The sequence below is a fragment of the Sardina pilchardus genome, chromosome 14 (genome assembly GCF_963854185.1).
Source record: "Sardina pilchardus chromosome 14, fSarPil1.1, whole genome shotgun sequence".
Classification (NCBI taxonomy): domain Eukaryota; kingdom Metazoa; phylum Chordata; class Actinopteri; order Clupeiformes; family Clupeidae; genus Sardina; species Sardina pilchardus.
Window position 1 is genome coordinate 22121162 of NC_085007.1, and position 17221 is coordinate 22138382.

General features: G+C 45.2%; 1 protein-coding gene across 1 annotated transcript in view; it reads right to left on the reverse strand.

The window, feature by feature from the left end:
• arrdc1b (arrestin domain containing 1b) overlaps positions 1 to 16784 on the reverse strand; it is a 50416-nt gene extending 33632 nt beyond the window's left edge. Inside the window, exon 1 of the mRNA XM_062553455.1 lies at positions 16558 to 16784. Within this exon, the coding sequence (XP_062409439.1) occupies positions 16558 to 16675 (118 nt within the window). The 5' untranslated portion in view covers positions 16676 to 16784. The remainder of the gene's footprint in view (positions 1 to 16557) is intronic.
• Positions 16785 to 17221: the final 437 nt, after the last annotated feature.

A 17221-nucleotide genomic window follows, 5' to 3' on the forward strand; every position in this document is an offset into this window, starting at 1 on the left:
CAGCACGTTCACCAGAATGCCACTGACCTCATTTGAACTTCCATCTCTTCCTAAAACAAAGCCACACTAACTGCTCAAAGCATACAGTCTATCCATGCTATAAGGAGCCAAGACACTAAACCTCCAGTGAACTTCGAAATCACACTCACAGTTGTCTAATAGCAACCTGCCAAAGGCTTCTTCCCTGCAGACCACAGACAAGAGGCTCTTCTCATGTCTACGGTAAACACCCAGTTCAAATGAGTCATGGTGGGGAAGGCTATCTCTTTTGAGATACAGATGTCCCCACACACATCTGTTTTAAGTTACAGAAACCTGCTGCATCTACAGAACTAACTGGGTGTACTGTATGTGTGCTTTCCAAAACACACTTTTACTTACTTCAAGTGGTATTTCACAGGGCTTGTATTCTCAACTCAACCACTGCTCAGATTCAGAGGTATCTATGCAAGTGCCATAGACAGGCCTGAGGCCTCAGGAGAGATGCACAGTACAAGTCCAGGCCTATTACAAACAAATGATCACATGGGTTTAAATTCATTTACTAACAGAACTGGTAGTCATTAAGGAAAGCCATAGAGTACATTAGGAGGGTTTCAACAAAAAGGCCTGATGTCATCTCAGTCCCCGCCAACAGACCCCGGCGATAAGAATACATTCTTTTGACAGTGTTCTCTGGCCTGGTGTGCCTTCGGTAACTAAATCCAGCCTAATTCAATCTTACAGCACAACACACACAAGAGTCCCTGTCCCACTGTTCCGTTTTCTCCAGCACTTCTGGCCTACCAATCACTCCCTCTCACTATCTATCTCCCTCTCTCTCTCACACTCACTATCACTCTCTACCTCTCCCTCTCTCCACTCTGTCTCTCTCTCCACTCCCACTATCACTCTCTGTCCTCTCTCCATTTTCTTTCTGACCTCACCCCTCCCCACCAGTCCCCTCAAAGTGTTTCTCCACCTTGTTGTTGATCTGCAGTCCATTTCTCTGTTGTCTTCCACTCTGCGATAGGCCCGATTCCCAACAGGGGACCGACACACAGGGGCTGGGGTGAGGATCTGAGAAATGGGCCCTGACCAAAACACAAGCAGCTTCGTCGAGAAGCCAATCAATGAGAAAGCAAGGGAGGACAACTAATACAGCAGAATGAGGCGAAGACATAGAGAGAGGGAGGGAGAAGGAAGGATGAAGGGGGTGAAGGGGATGGGAGAAGGAAGGGTGGAGGGGGTGAAGGATGGAGGGATATCAAAAGAGACAGACATATGCAGACCAAGAGAGAAAGCGAGAGAAGAGTAAAACTGAAGATTGAAAGTCAGTCTTGCTATTCCCAATGAGAGCTGCCAGTCTTTGTCAGAGTCACAGGCGTCAGTTTAACAAGCATCTCATTTTAATGGCCCATTCTGCAGGGGGACAAATCCATCAGAAGCTAAGCACTTCTGAATTATTAGCAGGAGCAGACAGCTGCTGTGGTTCTAAAGACAACTCCGGCTGGGACGGGGAGGGGGGGGGGGGTGTACAGTGGGGACTGGGACACTCCCGCAGTTCAGATGAGTTCACCAGGCGGCAACGCTTCACTTTCCACAGCGAGAACACGGCCAGAAATCAGGACCTCAGTGCTGAAAATCACACATCATTTGCCTAATGGAGAGAGACTGAGAGACCTCCTGAGTCCACATCCTCAAGGACTTCAGTGAGAGAGAGAGAGAGAGAGAGAGAGAGAGAGAGAGAGAGATAGAGAGAGAGAGAGAGAGAGAGAGAGAGAGAGATACAGAAAGAGGAAGAGAGGGTGGAGGAGTCGAAGGGGAAAATCCATGGCTTGACTGGAGTATCAGACCAAATCTGAACTTGATGTTTGCCTTGATCTGACGTGAGTATTGCCAGGCAGGGGAAAGTCTGAAATCAGAGCCTGAGAGGAATAGTAAAGAGGGCTTATCGAGTAACAAAGGGAAGCTAAATGGAGTAAGGAAGGAAAAATAGCAGACTATAATGTTGCGTGCTCCTATTGTCAATGATGTTTCCCTTACAATGCTTTTTTTGGGGCCATGCTTTCTTCTGGTGCTGATAGCAAAATTTGATCTCCTACAATCTGTGGATCTAGTGTTCAATTGTGCGCATGGACATGCATATGCATGTATTCTATGTGAGTGTGTATTTGTGTGTGTGTGTGTGTGTGTGTGTGTGTGTGTGTGTGTGTGTGTGTGTGTGTGTGTGTGTGTGTGTGTGTGGAGGGTGTGTGTATAAGAGGCTTAGCAGGGTAGAGACATTACGCAATTCAACAGTGCTGTCATTTGCTCTATGTGCTGGCACATTGGCCCTGCTCAAAACGACACACACACACACACACACACACACACACACACACACACACACACACACACACACACACACACACACACACACACACACACACACACACACACACACACACACACACACACACACACACACACACACACACACACACACACACAAATCCCATCAAACACCATAAACTGCACCAACACAACTACACATACTCACATCCACTGCACTCACAAACACCCAAGCAGAAACACGCACACACACACACACACGCATAACACACCCAAAGCACACTCCCACTGACATTCCAACAAATTAGTTTTCTGAGCTGACATGGCCTAATGACTGCATGCGCAGCCACATGCCTTACAAACATTTATTACATTTTTTCTCTACCTCAGCAAGAATCAGCTTAGCTATAAACTTCCAGCCCCATCGGTAGAAATCTATTTCTCAGATGCACTCATAGGCAGAGCAAAGGGACATGCACATCAGGGTCTAGCAGTAACCTCATAGGAACAGAGACAGAGAGAAGGACAGAGAGAGGGAACGAGAAAGAGAGAAATGAACACTGAGAGATATAAACACTGGCTACTTTTATTATTACCTCTGCCAAGGAGGTTATAATTTCATCTGGGTTTGTTTGTTTGTCTATTGATCTGTTTGTCTGTTTGTTAGCAAGATAACTCAAAAAGTTATGAATGGATTTCAATTAAATTTTCAGGAGAGGTCTGACATGACCCAAGGAAGAAACCATTAATTTTGGGAGTGATTAGGATCACCGTCTGGATACAGGAGGCGGTTATGTTTTCGCTTGGCAGAGGTCTGTGCTCTCAGAGTGCTTTTCTAGTTCACTTATCTTATCGCAATGGCCAATGCTATACACTTACTTTGCCCCCATTACTCACAAATAATGTTCAAGATATCTTACACGTCAAACACTGACCTCTCCTCCTCATCTCTTATCACACATATCCAGGTGTGTGTGTGTGTGTGTGTGTGTGTGTGTGTGTGTGTGTGTGTGTGTGTGTGGGAGGGTGGTTAGCGTGGCTGGTTGAGTGATTTCAGATCCAAAGAGAATGAGTAACACACTGCTCTGTCTGGTCCTGTGGCACTCGGTGGAGAGCTCCGTTGTTCAGACAACTCAGACTCCCGTTAGTCATCAGGCCTCTCCGGCACAGACACTTCACCCTCCTCCACCTCGAGGCTAACAGCTCAACAGCCCACTGGGCCATTAGCTGTAGTCTTAGAGGGGAGCGTAACTACGTATGTTCCCCAGGTCCTATGTTCCCCAGGTCCTATGTTCCCCGGGTCCTATGTTCCCAGAGACCTACGTTACCCACTCTGTATGGGACCGGGGAACATAGGACCCTTTTATTTAATTTTTTTTAAAAAGGGTCCTATGTTCCCTGCTTTTTTCCAAAACGGGTCCTATGTTCCCCGGTATGTATTGCGACCAGGGAACATAGGACCCTTTTCCCTTTTGGGGAAAACCGGAGGATAATAGAACCCGGGGAACATGTGGCACTCGGGAAAACCGGAGGATAATAGAACCCGGGGAACATAGGGATGACCCCCCCACCCCCCAGAGTCCCTTTCTAGTTAGCGCCCTATTAGCTCACATTTAGACGTCCCATTACCACAGGATGCATGGGAGTCTTGTGCTCTGTGTTACTGATATCACCCTTGGGGGTGGCATAATTAAGCACGCTCCCAAAAAAGGGCATCATGAGACTGGGGAAATGCTCCCCAATCATAAACACTGAAGCTCACAGCTCGAGAATGAGGTTGGGAAGCAATAACGGCACAGCTAGATATATTGTACTTCATGAGCGCACATGTTTGCTGAGGTCGAGAGATATTTTAGCTGAGTGGGCAAGACCGCGCAGAGCGAGCCACGTGAAGTCGTTTCGGCGCACGGGAAACAAACCGTCGCTCGGTAAGCCGGCACGGTCCTGAGAGGAGGGATTTGAGTGGCAGGCCCTACTCATCAGTGAGCTGTGCCAGCCGGGGACTCGGGGAGCTGGATTTATCTGCCCCGGCCCGGCGATAGCACCGTGGTACATCTGCTTTGATTGTGGACGCGGCGCACAGATTAGCTTTAGCCAGATGAGCGCTGGGCAAAAGGTGACCTTGGCATTGCGATCGTCGCATTCGCCATCTCTCCTACGCCCCCCTCTTTTATTTATCACAGTCTCCCTCTCTCTTGATGTCATTCACTCTCTCGGTCTCTCTATCTAGCTCAATCACTATTCCCCTCCACAAACAGTAAAAATAATTTATATCTGTAGAGGAAATGTTTAAGCTCTATCTCTCTCTCGCACAAATGCTCTTTCTCTGATACACACAATGGAGAAGGTTTTTATGCTGTAACAGTGACATCATGACACCAATACCTAGCTGCAGCTCATGAATAAAATAAATCATCAATAATGGCTTTTTCCCCCTCAAAGATACCATACCAGTGGGTGGTCTACTCTACGGAAACACTCCCATCTACTCCTAACACGTCTAACGCCATTATGCATAGAGAAGAACAATGCTGCTTCTGTGGCTTGACTCATGAGAGCAGGATGTTATGGACTACCATCACTGCCCCACACATCACCTACACCAAAACGGTCCCACAACAGACTCAACTAAAAACAACAAGCTTACAGCTGAGTCATTTTATGAACAGTATTCCTTACTACTCTGGACCTATGACATTGCTATACTTGAGGTCAGCCCAGGTAAATGGCAACCCTTTTGTTGTTCTGACAAAGGAAATAGCCCATGCGAGTTTATGTTTCTTTTCTTCCACCAGTATCAATGTCTTACAGCAGCAAAGCCCCAAGCACTTTAGGCCATTATAATCCAGTCCGCAGGTAGCCATTAGCAAAGCACTTCAGCACTTGAACTTCAGCCAAACAGTAAAAAGGGCTCTAGGTTAGAGAGATTTATACGAAATGTGTCGTCATAAATATGCACCACTTGTAGTCAGTTCTGCTGTGATAATAAGGATATCTTGAAGTTTGCAACACAGCAGGCATGTTGGAACAAGAGGTGAACCACTTGATTTTTTACTTACAAAGCAAGCAATGAACCATGTGTAGAGCTGTAATGTAGGCACACACATACTCACACAGACATACTCACACAGATACAGACACACAATCACAGACATGCATGCACACACGCACGCACACACGCAGGCACACACACACACAGGCACACACACACACACACACACACGCACACACGCACACCTATCACCAAACACAGACACACACATGCAGACGTCATGTCATGTACCGTCTATGGCAAGCAGTCAGTTTCCTAGACCACCAAGAGTCTCTGGAGTTTCCCAACAGCTTATCAGTGACACCACCCTTTACCAGATTCAGAAAGGAGAAATGGATGTGAGTCATCTGCTTCATAACCACTGTCAAGACTGGATAACCGTTAACCTTAGCGTGAAGTATTAGTAGAAAATGTGGAAATACACACACACACAAATACTCTCTCTCTCTCTCTCTCTCTCTCTCTCACACACACACACACACATACACACAAACACACACACACACACACACACACACACACACACACACACACACACACACACATTTGCTTGAGGTAACGGTGGCTGCAGTAGAGAGAGGTCTGAGCTGAGATTGTCCTGAAGGCTAATATCTACACACTTCAGTGACATGCACTGTTGACACCTCAGCTGAGCCTGCTGGGGCTGCACACATGCTGCACAATCACACACACACACACACACACACACACACACACACACACACACACACACACACACACACACACACACACACACACACACACACACACACACACACACACACACACACACACACACACACACACACACACACGTTATTCCTCCCTCACAGGCATGCGCCCTACATTTTCCAAAGCACCTAGAATGTTGGTTGAGGAGTGCATTTACCACAAACCACTACACCACAAACAAACTGCTACTCTGCTCTTTCTACACTGACTCTTAGTCTTTGAAACTCCTCACAGAATCGACCAGTTTTTTTTTGTAAGGGGAAGCCCGTGGGAAAGAGTGGCAGAAACAAATGGAGTGACTGTGACAACCGTCTCCTGCTTGTCACCTCTGATAGTCTCCTCTGTCTGTCTGTCACTCTCTCACACTCAGGGGATTATCTCATTTACCCACAGACATGTCACACGTTACCCCCCTATAAAAGCCTTCAGTGTCTATGCAGCTTCATATCTAATCCAATTACATCTCTCTATTCTGGTCGGTCAGACATACACACACACACACACACGCACACGCACACGCACACGCACACGCACACACACACACACGCACGCACGCACACACGCGCACACACACACGCACACGCACACGCACACGCACACGCACACGCACACGCACACGCACACGCACACACACACACACTAGCACACAATCATAGGCAGGTAAACACACACACACACACACACAACATGCACAAACGTACAGTACACATGAGTCTGTATTTCAATTTCCAGTCTCCGCTGAATTCAAACTACACAACTGCCAAGATAGTCTTCATGCAGTATACCCATGTGTTAAGTGAGCAGTATTTTGGGAGTAAGTTCTGGCATCGAAATGTCAAATTCTGGTGCACGAGAATTAGAAACTGAAAGTAGGGCGAACAGACCGAACCGATGACTTACTGGGCTGAGCTGCATGCTGTCTCAGAAACCCGCAACTTGAAAAGCAAAACTATCTAATTGCCGTCTCTTTCTATCAAGTTGTACCGTAAACAGCAGATGATATGGGCTGGGTTCAGGCTACACAGTCATTGAGCGCATTACACCATTTTAAATCTCTACTCCACTGTCTGGAAGACTTCACGTGGAGCATCATCAATGGTGTAGTGAACCCACTTCCCCGGTCCGCCAGAGGGGCTCTTTGTTGGCCGAGGGCACTGATAACAAGGACGCTGGAGAGGACGGCAGATACCTCGCCAGCCTCTCCGCTGCACAATGATCTCCGAGTCGCTGGCATGGAAACCACATTCTTCTCCTGAATAGTGACTGAGTGGCGACCTGACAACCTGTCGCCAGGTAACCGCAAGCGGCCAAGGCAGACGCACACAAACGAAATCACAAAAAGGACCTGGCGAGATACACACACACGCGAACATGCAGAGCTTGTGTCAGGTGAGTTTTGAGCTCATGTGCTCAGAGTGACATGGAGAACCACAGAGGACTTCTCACCTGCACACTTAGCCCTGTCTTTGTTCTGAACAGTCGGCCTTCACATGGTCTACCCTAATGCAATACTGAGGACAGCAGGCCTAGTGTGCAGAGGAATGCATCACATTCCTTTCCTCCCCATCCTCACACAACCAAATACACACACACACACACACACACACACACACACACACACACACAGACACAGACACACACACGCACACACACACACACACAGAGACCAGATACAACAACACAGACACACATCACAAATTCAGTGACCTGTTTTTCCCTCTGCTCTCTTCTTTGATGGCTTGCTTAGAACTACAACCTCCTCTGAGAGAGAGCTGTTGACAAACACGCAAACACACTCTACCCTCTCACACACAAGGCCTGAGACTGCAATCACACCCTCGCAGCTGTGATTGCACAGTTAGACTCAAGTGTGGAGTGAGATATAGTGCGTGTGTGTGTGTGTGTGTGTGTGTGTGTGTGTGTGTGTGTGTGTGCAGGCTCATGTGTGTATGAGTGAGAAGATACAATAAGAGATACAGTATAATCGGCTAGGTATAATACCAGAGGATGTGAGATATTTGGCGCCCACTATGCAGACCTCATGTAATCACACACAATCGGAATAAGCTTATCAGACAAAACACATTTAGACTGCTTGAAGCATAGCACACACAGACAACTGAACAGCCAGACAGTGTCATGGTGTGTGTGTGTGTGTGTGTGTATGCAGGCAACATGCTACAAGCATATAGGGGTGGCAGTGGTTCTGGTATGGAATACACACACAGAGACCAAACTCTTTCTCGTGGTTATACACAGTTTCTCAAAGATTTGGGGAGCATTCTGACTAGATATATAGCCGGGTAAATCCATACCCTGGAATCTTTCAGATTAAGGGTCTGGTCACAAGTAACGTAATGGCCCAACTCGAGGGGAGGCACCAAGCATGCATTTGAAAATCTCCCTGCACACACAATCGGATAACAGTACGACCGATGTTTTGTCTGACTGATTCCGGACCTTGACACAATTAGATTATTAACACAACGATCGATATGTACCGGCTTTGAATGATGCAGTGTTGTTGTCATCAGTTTAGCTTGCCTTTGGCCCACCTATATCAGAAACACCTATTTGATTGGTTACCCCCGATGGTTGGGGTAAATGTAACGTGCATCATTGCTCATTGCCAGAGTATCTTGCAGACACAATTCAAATTGTGTTCTCGCCTGGATTTCCAGGGTTCTAGATATAGACAACAGAGTTGAACCTGTAGCGAGCTGATCGAGACAACATAAAGTATTCCACACAGGAGGTTCTCTTCCAAGAGTGTGTTCGAAAATATCGTTGACTACCACACTGAAAGTCAAATAATGGCACATGCTTCATGTAACTGAGCTGATAGTATGCAAGGAAGAAGTCACACAAGATTGGGGGGAAATGTCATCCATATCAAAGTTCAAACTGCACTTTGTTGTGCTGAACTTTGACGCAATCATGAATATTCAAGGCATGTTTTTACAAGGTTTTATAATGGTTCATCATCGGTGCATCACAGCAGTGTAATTGTAACTCTTGGCCTTGTAATATCTCTCAATTTACCTTACAGACTAACCTTTCCACATTGTGTGTGCATGTGCGTCACTGCATAGAAAAAGGAAACAAAGACAGGAGAACAGCAGAAGATCTCCCTCCCTCCCTCCCTGTCTCTCTCTCTCTCTCTCTCTCTCTCTCCCTCTCTCTGTGTGCATGTGTGGGGTTTTCCAGAGATCTTTCACTTATGCCTGTGGTGTAGTGATAAAAGTGATGTGAGTGTGTGTGTGTGTGTGTGTGTGCATAGTATGTCTGTACCAAATATGCATGTGTGTGTGAGAGAGATGAGAGAAAGAGAGAGAGACAGAGAGAGACTGTGGACTCTACAAGGGGGCATACAAATGTGAGTGTTTGTATTAATGAATGTGTGTTGTGCATATGTTGGGAGTGCTTTGTGATAATGTTGTTTACTGTGTGTATGAAGGTGACTGGGCTGAGCTGTGCTTCTGCATAAGAGGCACTCATGTGGAATAACAATGCATGGATTAAATAGGACTATGAAATCTACTTAACCTCTGTGTCCACACAGATTAAACATACATCCAGCGGGGCTATTTGTTCCTGAGGTGAACTGTTACTGTAAATGAAGGCTCTTAGTCATCATATGCTTGGTCATTGTCATTTGTCAAGAAAAGTCTGACTTCTGAACAATGGCACAGAGGCAGCACAGCAGAAACAGAAACAATCAAGTCCCTGATTAAACAATAAACTATTTACACAAGTGTTCCACATCAACATGCTCTAGGGTATCTTTGATGCTGAATGCATATATTACAGACAGAAAACACAGCATCAAGTTCAGCTCAAAATGGAGTTGAGTAGCAGATGGGCCATTCATGATGAGGCCATGATGTCTCCTGTCACCACCAGCAGACCACGAATGAACAGCTTGTGCCAATGAAACGATATAAAAGCTCTGATTAAGACTCCAACTACAGGCTTGATGGCCAACTGAATGGGAAGCTTCCCCACATGCATGCAGAGGTCATCTGGTGAGATCATCCACCGCAGCACACTGAATAATGGCTGGAAGTGCTGTGCTAAAAGGCTGGAGGCCTGTGCCAATGAAGGGCGTATTTTCTGAGCTTCCTAGTCCACACTCCACTCTTAAAAAGTGTTCTTGGGGTGATAGAACCATGCAAGCTTTAAAGAACCCTTAGGGGTTCCTTTGATTATCTTTCAAAATGGAACCATAGGTTCTATAGAGCGCCTTTTTTTCGAAGAGTTCGCCTCCAACTGCCTTTGCTCCGCTAAACTGCACACAGACAGAGGGTTAAAGCAGGGCGTGTGAACACCTGTGGCCTGCCTCAAAGAGAGAGATAAGACTGCAAGACGCTGTGGCGACCTAAGGAAGTGGGTGTGGAAGGAAGGCATTCGGAGGCTTTCCTGGGCCTCGTACATTCAGCTATCAGAGTAGTTAAAGGTTAGTTAAGGTGGGATTATGTCCTTGACCTTGTCTAAAATGAGAAATTAGTAATAAGGATCTCCGTTCATAAAGCAACAGTCCCTAGGAATACATAAACAGGGCTGACCAAGGCCATGAGCAACTTGGTCACACAGCGAGACAGGAAAATGACATGGGCATGAAAACTGGCCCACATTACAGCGGAATCCAGAATTCAGAATTCAGTGTTCCATGATCCAATTCAGAATGCAAAAAGAGAGTCTAAAACAAAGTCCAAAATTCAACACTCGACTTGACAAAAGCTAACTTCAGACTTAACTTGACATGGCATAGCATGGCTTGGCATGAAAAACAACAACAACACACTAGCACATTGCATAGCACTTACATATACTTGACAAAATAAACCAGCAAAGCAAGGCAAGGTTTAAATAGTGAGGGCTATTGGGTCAGTGGGAGCAGGTGGATTGGAATCAACTCAAACAACAGAGAACCAGGAAGTGTAGCATCAACAGGGGAACATAGTACCACGGACAAAAGAGAATCACAACAGAACACATGGAAAACATGAACAGGTTCTTCAGAGCCTGGGCCGGATCATGACAACCCTATAGGCTCTATACAAGGCCATAGCCAACATCAGGGAAGGAAACGTTTTAGTATTCAGTGGATGTGTTGAGTGACCTTTCTCGGAAGTCTACTGTGGGTGTGCAAGAACACAGGGCATTCATAAAGCGCCTGTCCAAATATCGCAATCTTTCCAAGGTAAGAGGGCTATTCAAGTACCCAACACAAAGCTGTGCAGATATTTCAACTCTCTCTGACTGCAAGCCCTCAATCATACGCTTATATGGAACTCTAAGCACAGTCTCTTGATCTGTTGTTTGATCTGCTATACCCAGACTCCAAACATCTACCCCTGCTCCTCAAGCACTCGGCCCAAAGTCTCACAGGTCTGAACAGGTGAGGTGGCCCGGAGACCCTGGGAGTGTGTTTCTCTGACTCACCCATCCTCTGACACAGTTTATAAGCGAGGCGCGACCGGACGTCACCCAGATCACCAGATACCAACACAAGCCCTGTTCTCACACCAATAACACAAAGCCATAAAGAGGCCACCCAGATCAAAGGTGATCTTGGGTAACATAAACACACACACACACACACACACACACACACACACACACACACACACAATGCAGGTTAATGCATGTAAGACCATGAAAGAGAGGGGTGGGGGGGCTATTTTAGGTGATTTCATGACAAAGTAAACCTATCATGGCATTGTTAACACAAGGTGAGATTTCATATCAACACCAAGGCACACTGAATGTTTACGTATCTGTTTGCACATGCCAAACAGGAATCCATTTTGCTTTGTGGTTTAATAACACACGGTGAAACTGATAGGCTCATGTTACATGGCATCCACAGTAACGTCAGTGTGTATGAGAGAGGAGGAAACTAAGTAGCGAGAGTTAGACAATGGGAGAGACATGAGAACTGAGAGAAGGGAAGAGGAGAGATTTACAAACAGACATAGATCAAGCAGTGACAGAGAGAGAGAGAGAGAGAGAGAGAGAGACAGAGGGGGGGTCACAGGACATTCAAAACTTCCAATAGGTAGGTTACCGGTACTTATACGGTTTAAAACTTTGCCAACTCCAGCAACTCATCCCAACTTTCACACCTGAATTGAAGCAGTCAATGCAAGTGTCAGACTTGCATTAAAAATCATTTTCAAGGATGAGTGAGAAAGCCTCACTTGCGGTGGGAGCTGCTCTTTGGAAGACGAACCATAAGCCAGACAGACAGGGAGGAAGCAAATGAGCAGGACGCTGTGGTCGGGATTAGAGTGGATATCTGTACAAGCCATGAGGACCAAGGAAACACAACGCATCACTCCCAATGATAAAGCACAGATAAAAACAGCATAATATTTTCAGTTTAGTTACCTCCCCCAAGGAGGTTATGTATTCATCATGGGTATGTTTGTTGGTTGGCTGGTTTGTTTGTTTGTTTGTTTGTTTTTTTTAGTTTGTCTGTCTGTCTGTCTGTTTGTTCGCAAGATAACTCAAAATGTTATGGATGGATTTCGATGAATTTTTCAGGAAAGGTTTGAAATGACCCCAGGAAGGGGTCCGGATCACCGTCTGGATCCAGGAGGCGGTTGTTTGTTGTTGTTTGGCAGAGGTCTGCGCTCTCGGAGTGCTTTTCAATGTTGTTAATATGACGCTTACAACATGGTTACACACATGGTCTTATTGTATCATTAGGAACATCTATTGCCCTGTGTTTGCTTGAGGAAGACAGGTCCAATAGAAAAAGATACAATAACTTGCTCTGAAACAAAATACGCAAAACAAAATGTCAACAACCTTAACAATGGACAAGAATAATTAAATTTGGATGAGGCTGGACCAAAATGATGTTCAGTGTTCACCTGTGCCGAGCTCTCTGACCCAATCAATACATTCTCCATTAGTAATACATGTAGTAGCCTACCACTCTATCCCAGGGCCCCCCAGTGCTGACCAAGGGAGACCGTCTAGGACTGTGGACGCCCAGGCACTGTCCACTGACTTTATTGAGCGTGTTACTTAGTAACCTGATACACCACACTCTCCACTGAATGTAAATACACAAGACACACAGGAGTATACTCATAAGGCTTACAAGTGGCGTGTACACACACATACACACACACACACACACACACACACACACACACACACACATATGTGCACACACACACGCACAGTCGCACACACACACAAAGCTCTTAAGGGAACAGCCAGTGTAGATGCTGTATATTTATCATGCATCATCAAGCTCAGAAGAGGGGCTGGGCAGGCTGTCACATCAGTCAAGTGTAAAGAGGAAGGGGCGGGAAGGCAATACAGAGTAAGGCATGAGACAAAATGTCTTATGATGAAATTGCTGCACACTTAAGGAACAAAACATGACATAGATTCAACTGACAGACCATAACAGAAAGAAAGAAAGACAGACAGAAAGTTGATCATGAGAAATAAACTGGGGTGGGTCTCGTCCGAGCAGGCACAGATAAAGGTGAGAGTCAAAGTCAACGACGAATAAAAATGGCTCCATATCATTTGTCTCATATTGAACTGGAGACAAAAATCAACACCGACATTAGCTATTCTTGGCCTGGAGTCTATTATTTTTGTCAATAAACATCCAGAAGTTTTACAATGCCTCCAGCTCTTGTTTTGCCACTCAACAGTCCATGGAGTTATGTGTGAGAGCGAATGTGTTTACTTTCTTGTGCATGCATGCAGGTGTGTTTCAACAAGCCATGCTAATATGTACACTTTTAATCCAAAAATTAAATAAAAATAAAAATAAAATAAAAAATTCCTTATCCGATGGGCCAAATCTGTGCCTGATGAAGACTGATGCCTGATGCCATACCATCAACAGACCCAACGAGGGAGGAATAGCAGACCTGTCTCTTTTACACTGTCTGACTGATCTGAGGTGACAAAAGACAATACTCAAATGGAGCCAGTTCTCCTGGTGAGCCAAATGTGCCGCTCTCAAAAGCTTTCCTCAGCAAGCTTCCTCAAACTCAGGCAGGGTGAAAGCCAGAAGGAAGACTAGAGACTAGAGGCCTCAGCTAGTCTGTTGATAGATTGCACAGTTCACAGCCCGTAATCACAATGTTTCAGAGAGTAGCAGTGGTAATTTGAGACCCCTTTCCCCTCTTCATTTGGAAAGTGATCTGACAGGCTGTGGCTGAGAACTTTCCATTTGAGAGACGAATTAATTGAGGAACAAGAGGGGAGAGGGAAAGGTGGGAAGGCATATATTGTATGCATGTTGTATATATATTTGCATATATTAGTGTTTTCTGCATTCTGTATTGCAAATATGTTCACATATCACAATTTTTACACACACACATTAAAGCAAAACAGAAAGGGAAGAAGAAATATACTTCAAAACACAGTCTTCATCATAGTGGAAGGCCCTGGAGAGAGATGTCCACAACATCAGCACACACCCTGACTGACCTTAAGAGCATCAGCTTCCTAAAAACCACTCAGCCAGAACTCATCTCATACGCTCGGCTTCCGTACAGAGAAACACTGTTTTGAACACGCTTCACTCAACCTTAATAAGACCTGTCTGTTTTAGTGAACCTGTCAAAAAGCCAGTTTAGCTGTGCAAATCAGCAGTGACAGAACATCTTCATACCTTCAAGTCTCATGTTATTTGATCAGGGAATCCGCCTTAAGATCAATACATGACCTCAATGTGTTGATCCGCGTGGGTGTGAAGGAAAGGGATCTTCAGTTTCTTTATATGGCTAACTTAACGGAGGTCAAAGTCACCATGCGCAAAACACAGGGGCAAGTCAATGGGGATTGATACTGACATCATCGATTCCAGCATGGAACAATAAAGAATGATGGGGGTGATGTCACCAGCAGTCACTCAGTTAGGAGTGACATCATCGATCGCCTGCCCGGGCACATTCTGACATGGAGAGGGGGGTGTGGTGCCACGAGCTGTAAAAAATCTGGCCCGACGTCAGGAGCTAGTTCCACAAGGAATGAAATTAAATTGCACACTGGACTAGATAAGAGACATCAGGGAGTAGAGAAAGGACTGCATATTTTCACAATGTCTGCATTTTAACTCTCCAAAGCTCAAGAGGAATGAGATGAATCATATACTGATTCCATACTGACAATACACTGCCATTGAGAATTACCAGAGGTCATGAAGTTTGTTTCCACTTGTTTGTAATTTGACCTACTGACTTAGACCAGTGTTTGTGTGTGTGTGTGTGTGTGTGTGTGTGTGTGTGTGTGTGTGTGTGTGTAGAGAGAGACAGAGAGAAAGAGAGAGAGAGAATGACGGGCATGTGTGTTCCATGTATGGTTTGGGTGTGTGTGTGTGTGTGTGTGTGGGGGGGGGGGGGGGGTGACATGCAGTTATTTACTGTTGAACCAACATCCATCTACAACAAGAGTAATCTCATTAGGTACAGTATACTGTAGTATATCTTGCTACTAGTAAGTCTAAGTCTATGTAGAGGACTTGTGATGCCTCAGTCTCCGCCTCAAACTGCGAAAACTTGGAATTTACTGATTTCTAAATCTACCCCATAAAACTGTTTTGTTTATTTTTTACCCAAATTGTCTTTTGGTTAACACCATTAACTTGGTAGTCAATGGTGACAGGGCTAAGGTATTCAAGGAATGTGACCCTGTTGGAAAATATATAAGGTTTCCTAGATCTATGTCTAAAACAATACGATGATTTCCACGCTGTAAACACAATGCCTTCTTTGTTCATGTTTAACTTAACTGTGGTCATGATCGCGTTCCTATCCTGATCTACTTCCTAAACTAAGTACCCTCCTCCAGGCCAGGGGGATGAGGTTTTCGGCTTAAACGGTCTGTGGGGATCCCTTACTCCATACAACTGTTGTTACTTAACGCATAAAGTAGCCTATATACATTTTTCTTCAACAGTCACACCTGTTGAAGCCGCTGTTGAATCCGCTCTAAGAACGCCTGATAAGCTATAGGCTAAGCTCGAAGAGCAAGTTGACTAGATGTCGCATGTTGCTTACCGATCGTAACAGTAGAAAGCAAGAGAACAACAAAAAGGTGAAAAAACAGGATGAGAGACAGGATGTAACGCTCAAGAGGCACAGCGAAAACAAAACCCTGACAGGACATGAATTGATTGTCGAATGTCACAACAACAAAACAAAAAAACACGAAAACTGCCTATAACCTAACCACTACGAGCCTGTAAAAGATTTGGTTGTCCTCCCGTGTAACCTATCACAGTCTACTTGATTTTCTGAGACACTCACTTGTTAACAACGTTCCCTTCTGATAACGTGGGTAAGGATAAAAAGCATTGTTGCGCATGGATAGCTTTTATGGATAAATAATGATCTGACCTCTAAGTGTTGTTAAACGCTCAAATGAAACAATTCTGCGTCGCATAATGCAAATGTGCCATGGCAATCTCTTACCTATGTATTTCAGGGAGCCGCTACATGTGATCTTCACGCATCCTGATATCGATTCTCCGGGGCTGTAAACCACTTTATTATTAGTGAAAGTAATGTCGAATTCGTGGAGCTTGCCCATTTTGCCGTGAATGCCTGTCCCTTACCGACGCGCTCACTACTCGGATTGAGTCTGAGCAGGAGTGCGACCAAAGCGGCGCAAGAGCGTCCCACCTGCAGCACGCGCTCCCTTCTCCACCCCGTTTCTCATGGCAGTGGCCCTGCGTTGACGTCATTACGATAACATTTGATTCATTCATTCAGATCAGGGTGGTCTCTTCCCTGCATCCATCCACCCTTACCCTTAAATATTTACAAACGCCAGCAATACATTTTCTGGTGTCTATTCAATGTCAAAATCTACATTTATCTCATGATGTTAAGGCAGAAAGAAACATAAATTATGATATTATAATAAACGACAGAATAAACAATATCACGGCGACTTTAATGATAGCATGCAAACTTATACGCTTATATTAAACTCTCTCCAATTGTGTTTAATACTCAAAGCAAGACACTCAGGGTCATGTACTCCCTCTCTCTCCCTTTCTCCCGCTGTGTGCAAAATATTGTCCTTTGTAAAATTAACGAAACAGCTGAGAAATAATAACATTTCCATGGAATG